Below are 25,701 nucleotides of genomic sequence, written 5' to 3'. Positions count from 1 at the left end.
ACAGTGGCGCTCCCGTGAGTGCCGCGGCCTTCTCTCTGCTTTCCCTAGGCCAGTGACGACACATTCATCAGTCACGTGGCCTAGGAGCAGCTCGGCCCCATTCAAGTCAATGGGGCTGAGTGCAATACCAAGCACATCCACTAGACAAGGTACGGCGCCGTGCTTGGTAAGCTGCGAGAAGGCCGTAGCACTCAAGGAGCACTGCTGTCTTAAAACAGCTGATCAGTGGGGGTCCCGGGTGTCAGACCCCCAACGATCAGATACTGATTCAGAGGACAGGTCAACAGTAAAAAAAAAAAAAAAAAAAATCTGTTAAGTACTGTTTGACTAATATTTTCTGGCAGGATCCAACTTAGTTTTGCCAGATACCCCACATCATAACCTAAGGACTGACTAATCCACTTTCTTCTGCTCTCATTTTGCCATGAAATATAGAATTATAGCAAGGACCAAACATAAGTCTGTGCGAAGGTGTCCTAGTGGAGGGCCTTAGGGTACTTTCACACTTGCAGCAGGACGGATCCGACAGGCTGTTCACCCTGTCGGATCCGTCCTTCCGCTATTTCGGCGTGCCGCCGATCCGTCCCCATTGACTATAAGGGGGCGGAGCTCCGGCGCAGCACGGCGAAAGGCCGCCGGACTAAAAGTCTTGCATGTCCGACTTTTTAGTCTGGCGGCCTCTCACAGCGAACAGCCCCATCCCCATTATAGTCAATGGGGACGGAGCCGCGGCACGGCGAAATAGCGGAAGAACGGATCCGACAGGGTGAACAGCCTGTCGGATCCGTCCTGCCGCAAGTGTGAAAGTAGTCTTAACTGGTCCTCAGATCATGTGCAGTATCAAAAAGAGCCCTACAACGCGTGTCATTTTTTTCTTTAATGTTTTAGGAACAATGCTCAGCACATTTCTGGAAATAAGCCAAGACAATTTAAAAAGAAAAAAAATACATTTATATTTTCAAGTGAAATAAAATTAGCAGGAAGCACAGCAGCAACAGGAAGAGGAAGTAAATTATTTACAACTCAGCTGCACAATCATAAAAACAGATTGGACCCTATAGACGTCTCAGTAAGTTCCCCACTTATTGTTTCCCGCCCGTACTGCCGCCATACCCCGTCATAAAAAGTATAATGCTCTCATACGGAGCAAGATCATAAACACAAGAGGAGGCTTCTGACCACCACATCGAATGGTGTCCGTATGTGGCTCTATATAGTGTCCTAGAGGTAGCAACAAAAAAACAAAAACAGCTTCTAGCCATGAAAGGCTTTATCGCGGCTTAAAACATTGAAAGGTTTAAAATTCCAGTGTGTCCAATTTGGCCTAACATTCAGCAATGGGTAAGACATGATTAAGGGGACAAATCATAGTATAAGGATTTCATACATAGCCTGATTCTACTTTATTACCTACTGCCACTGTGGTATATGCAATGGAATGGATTCATAGTGGAAGGACCAAGGAGGCGTTTCTTTCCTTTGTGAATATACCTAAAAATGATGGAAGGATTTGCACTGGTCTGCTTTCCGCATGCAGCTATGCTACTGGTTGAAAAGGTCCTTCTCCTAGTGATATAGTGTTCTGAAGGCCTCTCCGGAAAGGCTGAAGGTGAAATGGTGTTCCTCGTGGGGTAAAGGCTTTATGCTACTCATCCAAACCCCTGATTTCTTTCTCTCCCCGCCCAACAAAAAAAATAAAAATTAAGGTGCAACAAAAAGGAAATGACACAATGTGGAGAACATCCTCCCACAAGGCTGTTTTACTATGCCATCACTTTTTCACATTAACCCTTACTAATGCACCTTCCCAGAAGGCCCTGCTCCTCAATGTAAACATTACCCTGCGTCTGCTGCTGCAAAAATAAAATGTAGCTTGCAGCGGTTATCTGTCTCTATAGCGCCCCCTACACTCCTCGTTAAGGTTTTACAAGATTATTTAAAAAAATCAAATCAACCCCTTAGCAGCTGCAGGGTCCTGCAATACTTTGCAGTCCCTGGCGGTGAAGAGGTTAACACTGGGCAGCAGTGAACATTAGTAGATCGTTTGAATATAGTCGAATCATCATATTCAGTACTGCTCCACAAGGCAGTAAGGATTTCGTCATCTGATTGATGGCCACGGCAATGACTCCGTTCTATCCCTTTAAAAGGTTACTCGCCACCAAAGGGGAGGGGGGGAGGGGGGGGGAGAGGACTGGAGGAGGCAGGTCTAGGCAGGCTCACGAGAAGCTCTGGATGGGATGACTGACCCTCATACACGCCCAGTAAATGGCACGGCCCAAACAGATCAGCGCCAACAGCAGCAGCACTGCCCACGAGGCATAGATTCCACCGTACTTCTGCGCCAAAGACCACGTGCCTCCCTGCAAGACAGATACAATTCTTATGTAAATATAAGATTGCGACTGAGTTTTTGGTATTTTATCATCTTTTCAGGTTATATGTTTGTACTCACCACAAGTCCAGCTGCAGCTAGAGCAAATAACAAGCCAATCAGAAAGCAGCAAACGCATCTCTTTCTTGGGTACCTCAGTCCAATAGAGGAACTGCAGATAAATAAAAACCGTAAAAAAAATAAAAATCCACGCATCCATCCTCTTCCTGTGGTAACCACTTCTCTCATACTTACACTTTTCGGCAGTGTGGGCAGCGTGCCAAGGTCCGGTCTGAAAAATCTGTCCACTATGAGAGGAAGAGAGGGACACATAAGCATCACGTATGGATTCCTGCACCACCTACTCAACCATCTGTTACAATGAGTTGTCACCGTGACTCTGGACCCTTCCTAGCGTCACAATGCTGCTTTTTTTTTCACCATATGGCAGAAACTGAGGATGGCTGAAGGGGGGAAACAATATATTCCTGCCTTAGATTTCCCCACATCTTGGACCACAAGTGGCATGGAGGGGACCATCCGACACTCTGCACATGACATGAAAGAACCGGCTCAAGGCCAATTGCAGCGCCAGGGGCCATTAACACTTTCATTGCCAAGGACATATCCCACACATCCTCGCAGGGTAGCACTTCAGCAGTCAAGAACGTATGAGATAGGTACTTACTACTGATGGCTGTATCTCAGCCAGGATATAAGAATGTAAAAGTTTAGGATTGTGGTGCTAGGCGCGATACATCCAAATATAGAAACCGGTGAAGTAGGAGCTGCATTTACCTGCAGCTCTCACTTCCGACCTTCAAGACCTGGTTCATATCTCTTGCTGCTATACAGCCGGAGATAGACCCGGTTAACGCAGCCTCCACCCCCATGCCTTCAGTCAGCCTGGGAGAGAGGGACATGCTAACAAAGAAAAGAAAATAAAACAAGCTCACATCTTTGCTGGCTCATTCACACGACCGTATAAAAAGGAGATAAATAGATCCTCCTGTCCCTGTATAACTAGAAGGGCACCATGGACTTCTGTGCATGTTCTCTCCCCCCCCCCAATAATCAGAGAACATACTTCATATATAGGTGGGGGGGGGTTGTTTTTCCCCCTGAAAAGTGAGATGATGAGTACTTCATCCCTCTGCACCTAGTTAGGCCTTTTACTGACATCACAACTCAGCATCCAGATTGCAAAATGTAATTACTCGCACTACAAACACGGTTCCTATCCTCCCCATACCCAATCTTTATTGTAAAATATTCTGATACTTTCTTTAGCGATACCCATTACATGCTACCATAGAGAGGAATAGCCAATATATATTTCTGACAAATACACTTTTCAGATGGGGGGCGTACTACTGGTGTATTTTTTGTGCCAATATTATGGGGGAAACACCTAGCCTCCCACTGATTATCAGAACAAGAGAGTTATGGCACTCAAACCGCAGGAGGATCAGGTGTTGTGCCCATAATACGGGAGGAATAAAGTAACTGCGTTACACCCGCCTTAAAGCGGCCTTAGTTAATGCATTATAGTAGGTTTGTATAATATTTAATTAGAATTACAGTTTGTATACTGGGATGAAAAATTATATACAGTACCGTTGTTGGCGCATTCCAGCGTTTCTTTAACTCATGCAGCGGGGAGTGAAGATGTGTTTTAGTCGCAAATTAGAATTTTTGTGCACTTTTGCTTATAATCACTGTTTGATACAAAGTTGTATGGAGGTGTTTGTGTGTATTAATTATTAGGTTTTATTTTTATACCTGATATGTGTGCAAAATGTGGATTTTGGTAACAGACATACTGTACAATGACTACAGCTTTTAACACTTGTGGATGATGGTCAAATATTACAATATTATGCAAAGTTACATGAAGGTGGACTTGGTTGTCAACAGTCAATCAAGGCAACTGCAATCATCAGGTTGTATACTTTATTTATTTATTTTTAGCCTCTTTTAATTGCTCTTGAATAACCAAATTATTATCTATAATGATGTCAGATTCTAATTTAATAACTTTCTCCTAGTTTTTTTTCTCAGTTTCCGCATATTGTATTTTCTTTTTCCTTATTTTATAGCAGGAGAGGCCACGTAAAAAAGCTTTTAAAGCGTCCCAAACAATGTGTACATGGACGGAATCTTAATTTCATTTCCAGAACTCAGATATCTCATTATTTATTAATACTTGTTCTGCTAATAATTGTATCCAATGCGAGTTTAACCTAAACCGCCTACTCTCAATCCTCATATCCAGTTCAGTAATTAATAATGGAATCGGGGAATGATCTGAGATGCCATGGGCTTCATATTAGGGATCGACCGATTATCGGATTTACCGATATTATCGGCCGATATTCAGGATTTTGAACACTATCGGCATCTATTTTGCCGATATTCCGATAGTGTATGGGGGACACAGATCGCGCTGCTGACCGCACTCTCCGTGTTCCCCTTAGCAGCACAGGGGAGAAGGAAGCAGTGTCTCCCTCCCCCTGTGCTGCTCCTGCCGCTGCCGCCAATGTAAGGACAGGGGACAGGAGGAGGGGAGGAGCTATGGCCACTGCTCCACCAATGAAGATTAATCTATCATTCATTCATATACAGGAGGCGGGAGCTGCAGGATCACATAGCCGGCTCCCGGCCTCTATGAGCTGTAGATGCGATCTGCGGTAGTTAACTCCTCAGGTGCCGCGGATCGCAGCTACTTGTCATAGAGGTCGGGAGCCGGCTATGTGATCCTGCAGCCAGCTCCCGCCTCCTGTATATGAATAAATGTGAGATTAAGCTTCATTGGTGGCGCAGTGCGCCCCCCCCAAGCCCCCCAGTATTAGACATTGGTGGTGCAGCCCCCCCCCAACCCCAGTATTAGACATTGGTTGCGCAGTGCGCCCCCCCTCCCCCCCAGTATTAACCAGTGGTGGCGCATAGGGCCCCCCCACCCCAGTCGCAGTGCGCCCCCCCACCCCAGTCGCAGTGCGCCCCTCCACAGGATCCCCTCTCCCTTGCTCCTCCGATCGGAGCCTCAGCAGTGTAATGCTGGGGCTCCGATCGGTTACCATGGCAGCCAGGACGCTATTGAAGCCCTGGCTGCCATGATAAGCTCCATGCTGCTGTGTGCACAGAGCACACAGCAGCAGGGACAGTGTGAGCTCCTATTCACCCTGATAGATCTCTATCAGGGTGAATAGGACAAGGGTTCTAGTCCCTAAGGGGGCTAAAAGTTAGTTAAAAAAAAAAAAAAGTTACAAAAAAAATAATAAAAACACCAAAATATTAAATATAAATGAAAAAGAAAGATTTACAAAAAAAAATACACATTAACAATAAACATTAATTTTCAGCAGATTTGTGGGAATTTTTAATTTTTTTTTCAAAAATGAAAATTCCCAGAATATCGGTATAAATTATCGGCTATCGGCCTGAAAGTTCACAAATTATCGGTATCGGCCCTAAAAAATCAATATCGGTCGATCCCTACTTCATATCTCTTTATTTTTTTTATCCTATCAGTAAATTCGCTACTGGCAAGGTCTATTCTGGACATTGAGTTATAGGAACGGCTAAAACGGGAAAAAGCCGTTCTACTTCCATAGAGATACCGCCATATATCGATTAACGCCATTTCCTGACAAATATTATATAAAAGAGAAGGGGGCCCTATTTTAGCCTTATGGTCTATCAAGGTGGATTGTCTATCAATCCCAGCCTCCATTGCAGCATTTAAAATCACCCGTCACCAGGACTGGGCATTTATTTTTACCAGAGATAAACTCCGCCAGTTTATTCAACACAAAAGATGGAAAGCGGGAGGGATATACACAAAAGCTAATATACATCTCTGGCCATTCCAACATCCGTATAAAAAAAAAAAACATATCTACCTTCCCTATCAAAAAGTTGTGCTAATGGAGCATAATCAATATTTTTATGTATGTACACGCTGATGCCATGAGAATATGAAGAGAGACAGGAATGATATTCGTATTGGGCCCACTTCCTTCTCATGGCATAAATCTTCTCAAATGGTACATGCGTTTCCAGGCCCACAATCGCAGGGAGATGTTTGTAAATTAAGTCAAACACTGCTCTCCTTTTTGTGTTGTCCGCTATTCCACGTACATTCTAGGTCAATATCCTATGTATCTTACATGCCATTAGAATAGAAAAAGGTCTATCCTGATTAGGACCCTCATCTTCCCCCCAGTAACTCCAGCGACAATACCCTCCCCACCCCTCCGAGCCTCCCTACCATAATTCATGAGCGTACAACACCTCATAAATCTCTTCCACAACACCAATCCCCCCCCCCCCCCCCAGCACCCCTCCTCCATCCGAGCTTCAACTACACTGATAGCAAGGATTCTTAAAACACCTTCTTCATCTCATATTCCCTTAGAATCGAACTATTCCGCAGCAGCTACCGGGTTTATGGGGAAAAAAACAAAAACAAACACTGTATCTTTATAAACTATTCTTAATTTTGCCGGATATAACGTTGAGTACTTAATATTGACTTGCTTAAGCCTTTTCTTGAGGTCTCGATATTCTCTTTTATTCTGCGTTTCTCTTGAAAAATCTGGGTAGATCTCAATTCTATTCCCATTGTACTCTCTCTCTCTCTCTCTCTCTCTCTCTCTTGTTTCTCTATTTTACGTCTTAATACATTATCCCTATCTTTGAAGCACATCATTTTCACTAAAAGAGACCTTGGGGGGGCTTCCAATTGGGGGTTTCTTAAATGGGGACCGATGAGCACCATAAACAAAAGGTGATGGTAATTCTGTCCCAAGGGTTTCCTGTAACCATTTTTGTGTAAACTCCGCAGGGTCTTCCTTTTCTACCCCTTTAGGGAAGCCCATCATCAGTCTGAGATTGTATCTCCGAGACCTATCCTCCAGATTAGTAAGCTTGTCTCAGCAGCCTACGGTCCAGATCTATTTCTTCAATCCTTTTACTCATTCTAGCTACCTTTTTTTTTTTCATCAATGGAAGTTTCTGTGTCCTTAACTCTTGACCGCATTTTGTTCAGCTCGTCTTTGATCAGCAAAATATCTGATTGAACAGCAGCGACAGTAGCGGAGAGTGCTCCTAAAGACTGATCAGTCATTTTAACGGCGCCTAAAATATCTTCAAACTTCTGATCTATAATGCCCATATGATTATCAGTTTACTTCATTACGTCCTGATTCTGCCACATCGGGGCGCAACCCAGTCTCTTCGTTCAAAACTATCTTGAGATTTCTGACTCCCTCTGGTTTTGGAGGGGGAAGGGGATTTAAGGAATCTCTCCATTTTTGTTAAAGGGCTACTAACTCCACTCCCCTTTGGGCACGGCGCCCCTGCAGATTTCCTATTGTAGGATTAAGGGGGCATTATTTTTTTTCTTTCCCTTTTCTTCTCCCCGCTATCTCCCCAGTCTTCACATAAGACACCACTTAGGCACCTAAATCAGGGTTAACACCAATAGAAAGAGAAAGGCACAGGATCGATCTTCTCATGGAGCTTTGATGAGACTTCCAAGGAAGGGACCTGAGAAAGTTATTTTAAAATCCTACAATAGGAAGTCTCCCTGTAGAGATAAGGGCCGCCAAATAGTAGATCCTTCAACCCAGTCTTATATCCTACATCTGATGTATAAATACAAAGATGTAGCATCAGTTCCTCTCAAGGTAGCCGATAAAGCTAGTAGATTAGGTACAGTGGGATGCGAAAGTTTGGGCAACCTTGTTAATCGTCATGATTTTCCTGTATAAATCGTTGGTTATTACGATAAAAAAATGTCAGTTAAATATAGCATATAGGAGACACACACAGTGATATTTGAGAAGTGAAATGAAGTTTATTGGATTTACAGAAAGTGTGCTATAATTGTTTAAACAAAATTAGGCAGGTGCATACATTTGGGCACTGTTGTCATTTTATTGATTCCAAAACCTTTAGAACTAATTATTGGAACTCAAATTGGCTTGGTAAGCTCAGTGACCCCTGACCTACATACACAGGTGAATCCAATTATGAGAAAGAGTATTTAAGGGGGTCAATTGTAAGTTTCCCTCCTCTTTTAATTTTCTCTGAAGAGTAGCAACATGGGGGTCTCAAAACAACTCTCAAATGACTTGAAGACAAAGATTGTTCACCATCATGGTTTACCCTGGGTTCACACCTGAGCGTTTTACAGCGCGTTCCTACGCGCTGTAAAACGCACAAAAAGGAGAAACCAATGCTTCCCTATGGGAATGGTTCTCACCTGGGCGGTTTACAGCGCGTACGATCGCGCTGTAAAACGCCCGACGCTCAAACAAGTTCTTGAGCTTCTTTGGGGCGTTTTGTCGCGCGTTCCCGTACATAGACTTTCGGGAACGCGCGACAATGGGCGTTCACTTGTCTCTGTGAGCGCGATTGTAAACGCCAGTACAATCGCGCATACAGAGCGCTCCATCGCGAACGCTCAGGTGTGAACCCAGGGTTAGGGGAAGGATAAAGAAAGCTGTCTCATAGATTTCAGCTGTCTGTTTCCACAGTTAGGAACATATTGAGGAAATGGAAGACCACAGGCTCAGTTCAAGTTAAGGCTCAAAGTGGCAGACCAAGAAAAATCTCGGATAAACAGAAGCGACGAAAGGTGAGAACAGTCAGAGTCAACCCACAGACCAGCACCAAAGACCTACAACATCATCTTGCTGCAGATGGAGTTACTGTGCATCGTTCAACCATTCGGCGCACTTTACACAAGGAGATGCTGTATGCGAGAGTGATGCAGAGGAAGCCTTTTCTCCGCCCACAGCACAAAAAGTGCCGCTTGAGGTGGGCTAAAGCACATTTGGACAAGCCAGCTTCATTTTGGAATAAGGTGCTGTGGACTGATGAAACTAAAATTGAGTTATTTGGCCAAAACAAGGGGCGTTATGCATGGAGGAAAAAGAACACAGCATTCCAAGAAAAACACCTGCTACCTACAGTAAAATATAATGGTGGTTCCATCATGCTGTGGAGTTGAGTGGCCAGTGCAGGGACTGGGAATCTTGTCAAAGTTGAGGGACGCATGGATTCCACTCAGTATCAGCAGATTCTGGAGACCAATGTCCAGGAATCAGTGACAAAGCTGAAGCTGCGCCGGGGCTGGATCTTTCAACAAGACAACGACCCTAAACACTGCTCAAAATCCACTAAGGCATTTATGCAGAGGAACAAGTACAACGTTGTGGAATGGCCATCTCAGTCCCCAGACCTGAATATAACTGAAAATCTGTGGTGTGACTTAAAGAGAGTTGTCCATGCTCGGAAGCCATCAAACCTGAATGAACTAAAGATGTTTTGTAAAGAGGAATGGTCCAAAATACCTTCAACCAGAATCCAGACTCTCATTGGAACCTACAGGAAGCGTTTAGAGGCTGTAATTTCTGCAAAAGGAGGATCTACTAAATATTGATTTTATTTATTTTTTTGTGGTGCCCAAATTTACGCACCTGCCTAATTTTGTTTAAACAATTATAGCACACTTTCTGTAAATCCAATAAACTTTATTTCACTTCTCAAATATCACTGTGTGAGTCTCCTATATGATATATTTAACTGACATTTTTTATCGTAACAACCAACAATTTATACAGGAAAATCATGACGATTAACAAGGTTGCCCAAACTTTCGCATCCCACTGTAACTAAAGTAATTAAGATAGCGGACAAATATGGCAGGTAGTAAAAGTTATTCAGAAGACAGTGGATTCTAATGATTAGGATGGTTAGTACATCAACACTGCGGGTGGAGTAATACTTGCATTGCCCTGGAGAGGGTGTTCACCTCCATCCTTCAGCTAACGGCCCTCTCACCTGTGTGACAAAGACTGGAGACAACCTAATGCCGGCCGCAGCAGACAAATCACTCCACAGGAATGGAGCGCCAACATATTCAGTCGCAGTCCTCTCAGAGCCAACAGCCGGCCACGGCGCCAAGACCCATACGGCCACAGTACAGGAGTCAAGTCCCACCTGGTGACGAGGGGCACTGCCGTCCAAACATTAAAGGCTTTTCCCCAGAGCCCGTCTTGGTCTCTCAAGATCTCAGCAGCCCGATATCCAACCTGACAACCACCGGTCAGGAATAGGGTCGGCGATATCCGGGTTGGACTCTGCCCAGGGTAGTCAGTCTCGGGCAGGGGTATCCAGCACCCTGCAGTATCGCTCAGGGCCAGCATTTCTCCATACAGGGAGGGGACCACGAGATGCCGGGGAAGAGGCAAGCTGGGGGCAGGACCGTGGCACGGCAACGTGCTTACATCATGCCGCTACATAACACAGGTTGTATACTTTCTTAAAATATATAGGTTTTGGGGGGGTGCACTTTTCAAGTTGTGAAATCCCTGTATTTTACAGGCTGTTCCTTTTGGAAACTCCACATTAACCCCTTGAGGTTTTTTTTACATTTTTATTTGCGGTTATCCTATAAAGACCTGCGACCTACAAGCTTCCATAGGAACTGTAGCTCTGATACAATGAGTCTCTTCAGAGAGACACAGTACATCAGAGAGAAGGAAAGGCTCACCAGATTGCCCCATGGGAAAGCCAGTCTTAAAATGTAAGTGCACATTTCCATTTTTTCAGTATTTTTTAGATGCCGTGGTCTGACCACAGCATCTAAAGGTTAAATGTATGCAATTGGCATTATTGCTGGTCGCAAGCATTAGCCTAGGGCCTCTGCTGCTTAAAACCCCTCCTTCCGCTGCAGTGGGACTCAAGGGGTTAAAACTGCATTTTTGGTCTTTCCAGTTCTAATGATTTTATGAGAATTTGTGCATGTAACTTTAGGACTAAGTGATATGCATATACATGCTGAACGTCTATTTTTAGGATGTGTGGTGTGTATAACTTTCTGCTTGGCTCACACTTTTATAGGAAGTGAGTCATCAGAAAATGACCCATTGTTTAAATCACGTTTTTATGTTAAAAATAAGATCACCAAAAATTCTTTAAAGTTTCTAAGTCTCTATCAATACTTAAAGAAGACCTGTCGCCACAAAATGCAGTGCAATCTGAAAGCACCATGTTATAGAGCAGGAGGAGCCGAGCAGATTGCTATATATTGTAATTTGTACATTTAGATCTTTGTGTTTTCCACTTCCTGTGAATCAGCTATTGGTACAGGAGGGAGGGGTCATCAGTGATTGAGAACATTGTGTGTATAAGGCCCGTATTACAGATTATCTGACCAGTCCTTGGTTATATGGCCAATTACACACACCAACTATTGGTCTGTTGGTGTAATACAGGCCTAAGTGTGCACGCAGAGATAGCAGTCAGTCACTGACACCTACCTCCTCTACCGATAGTTGTTCACAGAGTAATTATATAAAATGTATGAATTACAGGTTTTTCTGAATCTATTCCCCCCCCCCCCCCCCCCCAAAAAAAAATAATATATCAATCCGCACAGCCTCTCCTGCTCTATGCCATGCTGCCTGTAGATTGCATTGCATTTTGTGGCGACAGGTCCTCTTTAAATCCTGCAGTTTTTCAGACCTGCCACTAAGCCAAATAATTGGCGCCATTTCTTGGTCTGTACAGGTCACTTTACTGCAGTTACCTGCTTATCTATACACAGAGGGGATGTCATTATAGGCAGGATTAGGCTACTTTCACACTAGCGTTCGGGCGGATCCGTTCTGAACGGATCCGCTCATATTAATGCAGACGGAGGCTCCGTTCAGTACGGATCCGTCTGCATTAATAACTTTAAAAAAATTCGCAAGTGCGCAAGTGCGAAAGTAGCCTGCGCGGATCCGTTCAGACTTTCAATGTAAAGTCAATGGGGGACGGATCCGCTTGAAGATTGAGCCACATTGTGGCATCTTCAAACGGATCCGTCCCCATTGACTTACATTGAAAGTCTGGACGGATCCGCACGGATCCGCACGCCTCCGAACGGCCAGGCGGACACCCGAACGCTGCAAGCAGCGTTCAGCTGTCCGCCTGTCCGTGCGGAGGCGAGCGGAGCGGAGGCTGAACGCCGCCAGACTGATGCAGTCTGAGCGGATCCGCCTCCATTCAGACTGCATCAGGGCTGGACGGCTGCGTTCGGGTCCGCTCGTGAGCTCCTTCAAACGGAGCTCACGAACGGAAACCCGAACGCTAGTGTGAAAGTAGCCTAAGAAAGACAAATAAGACAGGATCCACCATTAACACTAGGTGATTGTCAGATCTTATCTATTCTTCCCGTGTACAATCACATCTGCACAGGTCACAGAGCCTGCCTAGAAAGTTCTCCAATACAAGTCAATGAGGTTCCTTCAGTCCATTGTGTCTATGGACCTTGGGCTCCAGTAAAGCAATTTCCTAAATGCTGTTAAGAACAGCTCAGGCAAGATAGCCGCCCCCATAATCATGACTGACTTATGTATTTTTTTATGAAAATTGATGCGAAGGTGTCAGTGTGTATGAAGTGATTAGCATTTTGACTATGTGTTGGGTGTATACTTTCAGAACATATACGGTATGAGGAAAGGGGGTTAGCCGGAATTTTTATTTTGTACATGTCAAAGCGCAAAAATTCTCCCAGCTACTCCCGAGCTTCCGTAACTCAGGAGTTCCAGCTTCAGTGTGACCTGCTGGGCTATGCTGTTTGTGTAGCGACCATTTACAGCAATGGGAGCACCAGCCACTCAGCGGTTTCCATAATTCCAACTCTCCGAGCCGATGCTTACTGTGGATTATTCCCTTCTCAGCCATGAAACCCCTTTAAAGCTTCTGCACCTCAGACATGCCAGACGCATAAAGAGCCACTGAGCTATGTGTAAACTGCTTCACCTTCCTCCCGCTTCCGGGATGTGCTTGTCAATTCAACTTTTCAAACCCAATAAAAATATACTATGAAAAAAATTGCTTTACCACTCACCTATCTACCTCTGTCAACAGTTAAGAGGTCAAAACTACTGAGACTCCCTTTTAGGGCTCATTCACACAACTGTAGTGTTTTTGCGGGCCGCAAATTGTGGATCCGCAAAACACTGATATCGGCCCGTGTGCGTTACGCAATTTCATGGCAGTCATGGCCGCCACTATGATAGAGCAAGTCCTATTCTTGTCCGCAATTGCGGGCCAGAATAGGACTTGCTCTATATTTTTTGCGGGGATGCAGAACAGGACTACGATGCAGACAGCGCACGGTGTGCTGTCCGCATCTTTTGCGGCCACATTGAAATGCGGAACGGGTGCGGACCCATTAATACGGTCGTGTGAATGAACCAGCAAAGACGTGAGCTTAGTTTTTTTCTTTGTTTAGGCAGTTTCCTGGCGTTTACTAGTTTTATTGGGGGTCGGACATTTACTTCAGATTATATGCAAATTAGAGGGAGGGGAGGGAATTTGGTCTGACGGCTGCGTTTACTTAAAACTCTTATTTTCCTTAATGGGAGAGGAAATAACTGCAGAAAAATTCCCATGACTTTTTCTAAGGCCCCATGCACACTGCCGTGTTTCACAGCCGTGTGCGGGCCGTGGAACCGCGGCCTGGATCCCTCCTGAGAGCAGGAGCGCACGGCGTCACTGGTTGCTATGACGCCGTGCGCTCCCTGCTGCCGGCACAATACAGTAATACACTGGTATGATCTATACCAGTGTATTACTGTACTGTGCCGGCAGCAGGGAGCGCACGGCGTCATAGCAACCAGTGACGCCGTGCGCTCCTGCTCTCAGGAGGGATCCAGGCCGCGGTTCCACGGCCCGCACACTGCTGTGAAACACGGCCGTGTGCATGGGGCCTTACAAAGCACACAACAGTCAGGTGTGCGGCAGTCCTGCAATCATGGCACAGATAGAGAGGTTGTACGTATACCAGGAATAGAAAGCATACCAGAAAGTTGTTCTTGCAGTGTCCACAGATGACCCTCACTCCGACAGGCTGTGGCTCTGGGCTCAGGGGCCCGGCGTGTACAGGGCCCAGATTGATGATTCTTTTACTAGTGAAACACACAGGTCAGTTACCCAGTTATCACTCTTACATTATAGCACATGAACACGCTACTCAAAAAGCTCTTACCAGTATGGTCTTGGACAGGCTATCCTCTGGGAAGTGACTTTACAGATCAGCAAGCAATTACAAGGACAGCGCACATACTTCTTCCCCTGGGGGGCATTCTTTATGGGCTATAGAAATAAAGGACAAGTCATGGATGCATTGCCTCCTCCTCATTCATTTCACCATTGTTACACTAAAGAGGTCCTCTAGTGACCATGAAACACAGTGCAATCTGCAAGTAGCTTGTTATAGAGCAGGACGAGCTGAGTGTCACAGCCTCTGTTGTTGCAGCATGTAGGTGGCTACTGCTTTCCCCTTGGTCCTTCCGTGTCTGGTGCCGGAGGGGTTAATTATCTGGCTGTGTGTCTTGGGTGCGGCCTCTTGGCTCTTTATATGTTGTGTTGTGAGCCTGAGGTCAGTTGCCCTCCAGCCTTTGTGTTAGCTGAAGTGTTGCTCCTTTCCTGGATATACCATCTGTCCAGTGGGAGGGCCTCCTAGCTAGACATACTCTCACGGTGGGGAGTGGCGGGAAAACTCCCCACCATGTAGCGTAGGAAAACGGGGAAGCAGCTAGGCCTGGACACCAGGAAAAGCGAGCAGGTCACCTCCATGCTGCAACAACAACACGGCGCAGGCAACCGCGTCACGGCGCACACAACAGAGGCCGTGACACTCAGCAGATTGATGTACATTTTTTGGCCTATTCTGAGCTCAGTAGCCATCAAACACTGGAAACATGGAGTACTCTGAATTGCATCACTGCTATACTTACTATATGAAACTTTGAAGCTCTTTGCTCACATTCTAGATTAAAACTGTGTCGGGCCCATCTACCAGCGACAAGGGGGCTTCCGATAGACAGGACCTACACCCTCAGACATTCCCCTTGTGGGGCCTAAGCCTACAAAATTCTGAGAAATGCAGAATCCAGCTATATTATACTCAGATTAAAAGCCCTAATTAATAATTTGAGTAGAATATAGCTGGATTTCATATTAACCTGAATTTTGTAGGCTCAGGCCACATGAGGGGCAGGTCACTGGTAGATGGGCCACACACAGTTTTCATATAGTAAGTAGAGCAGTAATGCAATACAGATGTATCCAGGTTTTCAGAATTTGAGCATGGAGCAGTGTGCTGCCGCATATAGTGTTTGCTTTTGCATTGCAGCCATGGTAGAGTGCACGGGTACTTAATTTCACATTGTTTGGAGGTGCTGGTCAAACTTGCATTGGACGTTTTATCAGTGACTGACAGCTATTCTGTATGACTGTGTATACTTAGATAGCTGTCAGTTACTGATAAGGCCACCTGTATAAATTATTTACCATAGAACTGTATATCAATCTGCTCAGCTCCTCCTGTTCTATAACCCGATCTCTGCAGATTGTACTGCATTTACAGATTCTCTTTAACCCCTTAGTGACCAAGCGTTTTTCTTCCTTTTTTCAACGTCTCATTCCAAGAGCTATAACTTTTTTATTTTTCCGTCTATATAGCTTTATGAGGGCTTGTTTTTTGCAGGACAAGCTGTAGTTTTTAATGGCGCCATTTTGGGGTACAACTTTCCGATTAACTTTTATTAACTTTCTGGGAGGGAGATGGGAAAAAACAGCAATACTGCCACTGCGTTTTTACGTTATAAATTTTACAGTGTTCATTTTTCGGTATAAATAACATAATATCTTTATTCTCTGGGACAGTACGATTATAGTAATACAAAGGTTTTTTTACGGTTTACAATTTTTTGCAATAAAACCCCTTTTTTTTTTTGTAAAATAAAAATGTTTTTGCATTGCCACTTCCCAAGACCCATCATTTTTTTTATTTTTCTTTATATGGAGTTGTGTAAGGGCTTGATTTTTGGGGCACGACTTGTATTTTTAATTGGCGCTTTTTGATCGCTTGTTATTAGGTTTATTCAGTGGCAACTCAGAATAAATTAGCAATTCTGTCTTTTTTTTTACGCCATTCACCGTAGGGGATAATTTACGCGATATTTATGTAGTCTGGGTCGTTACAGACGCGGCAATATCAAACATATGGGGAAGAAATTTTTTTGCTATTTTTTTTCATTGAAAAGCGTATTTTCAATGGAAAAAAAAGTTACATTTTTTTTAATGGTATTTTCATTGAATAAATGAGTTTTTGTTTTTTTTACCACTTAATAGTCCCACAAGGTTACTATAACAGACACCTTTTTGATTGCTTTTAAAATGCAATGCACTATCCCTATAGTGCATTGCATTTTAATGGCAAGGCTATTCTGACACTGACCAGCGTAGCCTTCCTGAAATTACTCAAGGCTGGTCTGGGGCCTACATCAGACCCCAGGCAGCCTTCACACACATCGGCACCCCGCGATCGCATTTGCAGGGTGCCGATGGGAGACAGAGGGAGTCCACTCCCTCTGTCAGCACTTTTACGTGCGGCGGGCGCTATTGCCCGAGGCATGTAAAGCGTTTAACAGCCCTGATCGGCACTCCTGCTGATCCAGGCTGTTAGAGCAGGGCCGCGGCTCTCATGTATAAAAGCGGCCCAGCCTAAGGCCCCTAAGTGATCACCGTAAAAAGGCATATGGGTCACTAAGGGGTTAACGGGGTTGTCCACTTTTTTTTTATTTTTTATATTGACAACCTTTCCGGGGGATAGGTTCAGCAATATCAGATTGGCTGGCACTGATTCGCTGTTTGAAGAGAAACGCTGCCTTCGCTTCACGGTTTACCTTCTTGCTGTCGCAACTGCAGTGGCGAGCAAGTGTAATTACAAGTACGCCATATCACTCACTTCAATGGGATGGCTCCTTCCGATTCCCTTGAACATAGGTCACCAATAGAAAAATAGCTTCTCTACGTAACGTTCATGTAAAATGTCTGCATTTCTTACCGTGGCCTCGTTGCAGACTCCACACTTCACCACATGTTGGTGCATCTTCCCCTCCACATTGATGAGTGACTGGCAGACCCTGCATGTTATCATGGGGGCAGAACCACTTTCTGGACTTGTCAGTGGAGAATAGGGTGGGGGATCTTCACCGGGTAACACTGAGCCACCCGTTGGGAACACCTGAAAGCCTGGAAAGAATTAAAAAAAATATATACAAATGAAAAACAAATATTGCAAAGAAACTGTTTAACCAGCAATCCTGATAAGAGCCACTGAGATAAGAAGTGTCCTAGAGAATGTTATCTCCGTGATGAGTGCCTTTCACCTCTCACCGCTGATCCCTTTCTCCTCTGAGGCACTCCTTTACTGGATTTCCCAAGAGTTAAAGGGGATTTCCAGGCACCTATTTTAATGCTTAGAATGTTTTAAAATCAAACTTGTACTACTCCTGTGTCAACGCTTCCCCGATTCCGCCACTGGTCCCTGACAACACTGACTGCTTGGCCAATCACTTTCTGTGATAGGCCACCACTCTGGCCAGTGATTGGTCACATAAAAAAAACAAAACAAAAAACAAACAAACACTCTTGAGGACAGCACCAAACGTCCCAACAAAGAATGCCTGGTCAGGAATGCAGTTAAACGCCATGGCAGGCAAGTCCACCACCTCCAGTGAAATGATGTCAAGAAGACTTGATCTACCACTGGACATGCTGATGGCATCATGTATCTTTTACAGTGATTGGTCACAAGGAACCAGCAGGAGAACGGGGACTATTACTACTTTTATTACTTTCTAAGGGTAGTATTTTTTACGTTTCATTTTGAACGACCTATAACCTCTTACATCCAGATTATATATTCAATGACATATTAAAGTCGACCGAACCCCAGGTGGGTCTGGCCAACTATCTGATGTGTAGAGGGGTGTCCTGACCCTCCCAACTAATGCATTCAACTCTACGGGACTGCAGAGTACAAGCGCCCAGCTACCCCCAGAAAGTCACTGAATGTAATGGGGACTTTCACGTAGTTATGTGTTGCTTAATTAATCCATATACAAGTTTGCAGTCATGAGCACCAAGGGCGGGCCCAAGCTTCTCTGCGCACCAAGGGCGGGCCCAAGCTTCTCTGTGCACCAAGGGCGGGCCCAAGCTTCTCTGTGCACCAAGGGCGGGCCCAAGCTTCTCTGTGCACCAAGGGCGGGCCCAAGCTTCTCTGTGCACCAAGGGCGGGCCCAAGCTTCTCTGTGCACCAAGGGCGGGCCCAAGCTTCTCTGTGCACCAAGGGCGGGCCCAAGCTTCTCTGTGCACCAAGGGCGGGCCCAAGCTTCTCTGTGCACCAAGGGCGGGCCCAAGCTTCTCTGCGCACCAAGGGCGGGCCCAAGCTTCTCTGCGCACCAAGGGCGGGCCCAAGCTTCTCTGTGCACCAAGGGCGGGCCCAAGCTTCTCTGTGCACCCTTGCTCCTCCCACTGACACTGCAAGGCAAGAGGATAATGCAGTAACCTGGCCCTGCTGATGAGAGAGGAGAGCACAAAGTGCTCACATGGATTAGAAATACTTTTTCTCTAAAATGAAAGTTCACATTTTCACATGGTAAACGATTGCAGACACAACATCCTTTCTCGGTAACCTTTGGGGTGTTTCCATTCCCCAGAAAAATACGTCCCAAGTGCCCAGGGGGCGTTTCCAGGGCTAATGCTGGATGGCGTCACTCTTCTCCACTTTGAAATCTTGTGCAGGAGCAGACTGCCCCTTCCTGTCCGGTGGTCCTGTAGTGCGCAATGTGATGCCGATGCTCTCAGTAGGTATTGTAAAGCGCAGGTGGGCGGTAGTCGGTGCTTGATTTTGAAGTGGAGAAGCACAAGACTTTCAGGAAGAGCGCAGAAGGGGCTAGGACCGCATACAAGTGGAGGGCTTGGTCAGTGAGTGCTGGAAACAGGGCACTTGGGGCCTCATTAGCATATAGAATAAGGGCACCCAAGGTACACTTCTCATGTTGTAGATGAAGACTGCGGTCTTCCTGTGCGATACCGAGGTGACCATTCCCTTTATTGACACTACGGGGCATCTACACAGGTACATTCATATAGCACAGTGATGACTAACCTTTTACAGACTGAGCGCCCAAACTGTAACCAAAAACCCACTTATTTATCGCAAAGTGCCAACGCGGCAATTTACCCTGAATACTACAGTCCAGTATGGTATATCTTCCATGTACTTTATCACTTAGCTATAATATCCTGCCTACATTCAGTGCGCTGCTCGTGCCGTTCATCGTGCGCCCTGCGCTGATGAATGGCAGGAAAAGTCTAAGGCATATTGGTACACAATAGACTATTTCCAGGGTGCGGGTGCCCACAGAGAGGTATCTGAGTGCCACCTCTGGCACCCGTGCCATAGGTTCTCCACCACTGATATAAGAGATGGCAATGTCACAGGAATGTGTGTGTGTGTGTATATATATATATATATATATATATATATATATATATATATATGAAGAAAAAAGGCGGCACTGGCTCAACAAGGAAAAAAGCGGGTGCACGTCTCAGAGGGAATGGAATAATTTCCCTATTGAAAATAACAAGAAAAAATTAGCGGCACTCCAAGTAGTAAAGTGATGAATCCTTTATTCACACCACTGGTGTGAATAAAGGATTCATCACTTTACTACTTGGAGTGCCGCTCATTTTTTCTTGTTATATATTATATATATACTGTATATGAGACATGTCCATATACTTCAGTAGTCACCGTACAGGACACACAGCCAGGTCATGTATTCTATACTCACAACAGTCTACTGGACCCCTCATATCTTACAGGCCAGACACATGTAGTATACACACAATCAATTATGGCCCCTTCCAGATTCCTCAGGGTAATAACTCTTAAATGCCATTTGTTGAAGTGACACAACCCCTTTATCATGTAGAGAAAGTTAATACAAGGCACTCACTAATGTATTGTTATTATCCATATTGTCTCCTTTGCTGGCTGGATTCATTTTTCCATCACAATATACTGCTCGTTTCCATGGTTATCACCACCCTGCAATCCAGCCATGGTGGTCGTTCGTTCTTGCACACTATAGAAGAAAGCACTAACCTATGTGTACTCCCGTGGTCCCAGCCACCACTGGCATTTTCTCCTATATTGTGCAAGCACGGCCACTGCTGCTGGATTGCCGGGTGGTCGTAACCATGGAAACGAGCAGTGTATAATGTGATGGAAAAATGAATCCAGCCAGCAAAGAAGGCAAAATGGATAATAACAATACATTAGGTAAGTGCCTTGTATTAAAGGGGTGATTTTGTAATAAATATTGGTGACCTATCCTCAGGATAGATCCCCGGACCCCCACCGATCAGCTGTTAGAAGAGGCCGGCACTCCGTGAGCACCGCAGTCTCTTCCTAGGCCATGTGATGTCATCGGTCACATGGCCTAGGGGCAGCTCAGTCCCACTGAAGTGAATGGGCTGGCTATACTATGTACAGTAGGGAGCATGGCGGCTCCCCATGATAGCTGATCACCAGGGGTGACAGGACTCAGACCCCCGCCGATCTGAGGATAAGTCATCATCATATATTACTTTCTCTACATGATAACTGCCACTTGCTGACGTGAGACAACCCCTGACAATGGGACATTATGACTTCTTCAGTAGTGACTGAAGCACCAGGGAGTAAGATGGCAGCAGGGGCCTGCTAATAACCTATTACTATCCCAGAAGGACGCCACGCCCCAGGCTTGATGCGACCATCACTTCCTCCACCAGCCAATCAGATCCACGCACACAGGTTCATATGTGGGCTGATGGTAAAGTGGGCGGAGCTCAAGGTCTCACTAATAAACAAATCACTAGGGGGCGAAACCTTACCTTGCGGCTTGTTGCTGGGGGCGGGGCCAGGACCACCGTATGGAGGAGCCGAAGGAAGTGCTGTACCAGGTGAAGGGGCTCCGGGACCTACCGAGGCTCCCATGCCCCCTCCGTCCCCGAGGTCAGAGAGGAGAGGGGAGCGCTCTCCATCCGCCATGTCCCTCGCTCCCACCTAGTACCGGCACACACGATTTCTGCTGTGCTGCTTCTCCCGTCTGCTGACGCACCTCACACTGCGGCTGCGCGGTACGCCTGCGCAGGAGTCGGAGAGGGGGAGGATTGCCAGGACGCATGCGAAGTACATAGTCACGTGCAGGATAATTGCAAACAAAGGTCTTCAGATCATGTGACAGTCACCTGATTTAGTCGCTCCTTTCTCACCTCACATAACTTTATTGACTGGATTGTTCATGAAAGTAGGTTAGAGGTGTGCACAGAGGCGTCAGGAGATACACGTTTTGGGCACTTACCCTGACCCTAACCCTGCTTTCACACCTGAGCGTTTCCCAAACGCGCTGTAAAACGCTCAAGACATGAAATCCAATGCTTCCCTATGGGAATGGTTCACACCTGGGCGTTTTACAGCGCGTACGATCGCGCTGTAAAACGCCCGACGCTCAAACAAGTACTTGAGCTTCTTTGGGGCGTTTTGACGCGCGTTTGTGGCCATAGGACACTGCAGTCAATGACACAAACGCGCGTTTGCTATTACAAAAAACGCGCGTCAGAAACGTTTGACGCGCGTTTGGGAAACGCTCAGGTGTGAAAGCAGGGTTACGCTGGGTTCACACCTGAGCGTTTCTCAAACGCGCGTTTTTGTCGCGCGTTTTTATGCGCGTTTTTTGTAATAGTAAACGCGTGTTTGACGCGCGTTTGTGTCATTGACTGCAGTGTCCTATGGCCACAAACGCGCGTCAAAACGCCCCAAAGAAGCTCAAGTACTTGTTTGAGCGTCGGGCGTTTTACAGCGCGTTCGTACGCGCTGTAAAACGCCCAGGTGTGAACCATTCCCATAGGGAAGCATTGGTTTTCATGTCTTAAGCGTTTTACAGCGCGTTTGAACGCGCTGTAAAACGCTCAGGTGTGAACCCAGCGTAACCCTGCTTTCACAACTGAGCGTTTCTCAAACACGCGTTTTACGCGCGTTTTTTGTAATAGTAAACGCGCGTTTGACGCGCGTTTGTGTCATTGACTGCAGTGTCCTATGGCCACAAACGCGCGTCAAAACGCCCCAAAGAAGCTCAAGTACTTGATTATGCGTCGGGCGTTTTACAGCGCGATCGTACGCGCTGTAAAACGCCCAGGTGAGAACCATTCCCATAGGGAAGCATTGGTTTTCATGTGTTGAGCGTTTTACAGCGCGTTTGAACGCGCTGTAAAACGCTCAAGTGTGAACTTAGGGTAAGGCCTCATGCACACGACAGTATTTTTTCACTGTCCGCAAAACGGGGTTCCGTTGGTCCGTGATCCGTGACCGTTTTTTCGTCCGTGGGTCTTCCTTGTTTTTTGGAGGATCCACGGACGTGAAAAATGAAAAAAAAATCTAAGTCAAGTTTGCCATTGAAATGATAGGAAAAAACGGACACGGATCACGGACACGGATGACAATCTTGTGTGCATCCGTGATTTTTCACGGACCCATTGACTTGAATGGGTCCGTGAACCGTTGGCCGTGAAAAAAATAGGACAGGTCATATTTTTTTCACGGCCAGGAAAAACGGATCACGGATGCGGCTGCCAAACGGTGCAGTTTCCGATTTTTCCACGGACCCATTGAAAGTCAATGGGTCCGCGAAAAAAAACGGAAAACGGCACAACGGCCACGGATGCACACAACGGTCGTGTGCATGAGGCCTAAGGGTAAGTTCACACCTGAGCGTTTTACAGCGCGTTCAAACGCGCTGTAAAACGCTCAACACATGAAAACCAATGCTTCCCTATGGGAATGGTTCTCACCTGGGCGTTTTACAGCGCGTACGATCGCGCTGTAAAACGCCCGACGCATAATCAAGTACTTGAGCTTCTTTGGGGCGTTTTGACGCGCGTTTGTGGCCATAGGACACTGCAGTCAATGACGCGCGTTTACTATTACAAAAACCGCGCATAAAAACGCGTGACGTAAAACGCGCGTTTGAGAAACGCTCAGGTGTGAAAGCAGGGTTAGTCTGACCCTAACCCTGCTTTCACACCTGAGCGTTTCTCAAACGCGCGTTTTTATGCGCGTTTTTTGTAATAGTAAACGCGCGTTTGAGTGATTGACTGCAGTGTCCTATGGCCACAAACGCGCGTCAAAACGCTCCAAAGAAGCTCAAGTACTTGATTATGCGTCGGGCGTTTTACAGCGCGATCGTACGCGCTGTAAAACGCCCAGGTGAGAACCATTCCCATAGGGAAGCATTGGTTTTCATGTGTTGAGCGTTTTACAGCGCGTTTGAACGCGCTGTAAAACGCTCAGGTGTGAACTTAGGGTAAGTTCACACCTGAGCGTTTTACAGCGTGTTCAAACGCGCTGCAAAACGCTCAACACGTGAAAACCAATGCTTCCCTGTGGCCCTGGTTCACACTTGAGCGTTTTACAGCGAGTTTGAACGCGCTGTAAAACGCCCAACGCATAAACAAGTTCATGAGCTTTTTTTGGGGCGTTTGTCGCGCGTTTTGGCCATAGACTCATTGGACAACACTGCAGTCAATCACACAAACGCGCGTTTACTTTTGCAAAAAACGCGCGACAAATACGCGCGTTTTTACGCGCATCTCAGAAACGCTCAGGTGTGAACCCAGGGTTAAAGTACCTTAGTTTTAGAAGTGGGATGGAGTAAAATATGGCAAATCTGTTAGTGCACATGACAGGCTGCCATGGTTGGCATTCAGGTTTTCTGATGCGTGTTTGAAGCCAAAATGAGGAGTGGATCATAAAAAGAGAGAGAATATAAAGAACAGAAATTACCTCTTTTAAATTTTTTTTTGCTTCCAAAATATTATCAAGAAAGCTGACGGTGTGGCGGCACCACCGCGCAAATCTTCTCAGTACACGCTGGTGTGGTTTTCACAACCTCCTTCACCCAGCCGTGTTGTGAGTTTTCAGATCCGCATGTTCACTTGTGTGTGGAAATCACGGATTTCACCCCGTTCACAGGGTGAAATCTTGGGTAAATCACACTTGCCAATTGTCCTGGAACGTCCTGTACACTCCTGAAAAAAGGAGACCTCCTGGAGGAATTGGCACGGCCAGTACCTTGAGGAAGACAGCCCACAAAGCCCCCACGTGTCAGGATTTTGCCTAACTATAAAAACTGCTTGCATTTTTTCCATACAGCTAGGGCTGAAACGATTCATCAATGTAATCGAGGCCCTGCATCGAGGATTCGTTTATATCACATGACCACGGAGCGTGAGTGAAGAAAAGCCTCTCACTGCTCCATGGCCTCCCGTCCTCACCGCACCGCCAGGGCCTTGCGTGCACACATCGTCAGCACGCTGGCTGGCGCTGTGTGTGATGTCAGGCCCCGCCCAGTGCATGCTGGGAAGAAGACGCGGTCCGTCTTCTACGGACTCCATGTCAGCGCACTGCAGTGCCAGGAAAGGTAAGTATAAATTGAGCGGGAGGGCATGTTTGAAGGGGCTGATGGCGCTGGGGGACATGGATGATCATGGGCAGGGCTGGCAATGGCATGGAGGGGCCCATGGCGCTGGGGGAGTGGGGGACGGCACGGGACATGGATGGCATAGAAGGGCTGATGGTGCTGGGTGGGTGTCTGGGACATGGCATAGAGGGGCTGATCTGATGGGAGTGAGGGGACATGGTGGATGGTATGGAGGCACTGGGGGGAGGGGGACATTGCGAAGGAGGCACTGGGGTTGGGGGACATAATGGATGGCATGGAGGGGCAGATGGCACTGGGGGAGTGGTGGACATGGCATGGAGGGGCTTATCTGATGGCACTGGGGGAGTGGGAGACATGGCAATGGATCGGCATGGAGGGTCTGATGGCACTGGGGGAGTGGGAGACATGGCATGGAGGGGCTGATCTGATGGCAGTGGGGGACATGGTGGATGGCATTGAGGTACTGGGAAAGGGGGACATGGCATGGAGGCAGGGGCTGATCTGATGGCACTAGGGGAGTGGGAAACATGGCAATGGAGGCAGTAGGGGACATGGCATGGGGGCTGGCTCTGATTGCAGCAAGGGAGGGGCTGATGGTGGCAGCCTGGGGGTCTGATCATGGTGGCATGGGGGGGGGTCTGATTGTGGGCTTGCGGCATGGGAGGACTGATTTGAGGGCAAGGCTGACTGACTTGGGGGGGGGGGGGGGTCTTATCTGTGGCTGAGATGTGTTATATTTTTTAAAGTCATTTAGCATTTTTTTATTAGAATTTTGCTTCTAAAAGTAATTTGATAATCTTATTTAGGTTTCTTTAACAGCTTAGGCCAGGTTCACATTGTAGTGTGAACACTGGGACTCTGATCATCTAGCAACTGGCCGCAAAATGCTATGCCAGTGTGCAGCATTTTTTGTCCGGA

General features: G+C 46.4%; 1 protein-coding gene across 1 annotated transcript; it reads right to left on the bottom strand.

Moving 5' to 3' along the window:
- Positions 1-862: 862 nt before the first annotated feature.
- Positions 863-21,437, bottom strand: PIP4P1 (phosphatidylinositol-4,5-bisphosphate 4-phosphatase 1). Its single transcript, XM_044288380.1, has 7 exons — positions 21,179-21,437; positions 17,292-17,479; positions 14,427-14,533; positions 14,241-14,346; positions 2,630-2,682; positions 2,456-2,546; positions 863-2,363 (listed from the first exon to the last, which is right to left on the bottom strand). Exons 1-7 carry the CDS (start codon positions 21,333-21,335, stop codon positions 2,220-2,222), a joined length of 846 nt encoding a protein of 281 aa, XP_044144315.1. The 5' UTR covers positions 21,336-21,437; the 3' UTR covers positions 863-2,219.
- Positions 21,438-25,701: the final 4,264 nt, after the last annotated feature.

Source organism: Bufo gargarizans, chromosome 1 (assembly GCF_014858855.1).
Source record: "Bufo gargarizans isolate SCDJY-AF-19 chromosome 1, ASM1485885v1, whole genome shotgun sequence".
NCBI classification, from domain to species: domain Eukaryota; kingdom Metazoa; phylum Chordata; class Amphibia; order Anura; family Bufonidae; genus Bufo; species Bufo gargarizans.
Note: the sequence above shows the minus strand (reverse complement) of the source record. Positions and strands in the feature narration are given on the sequence as shown.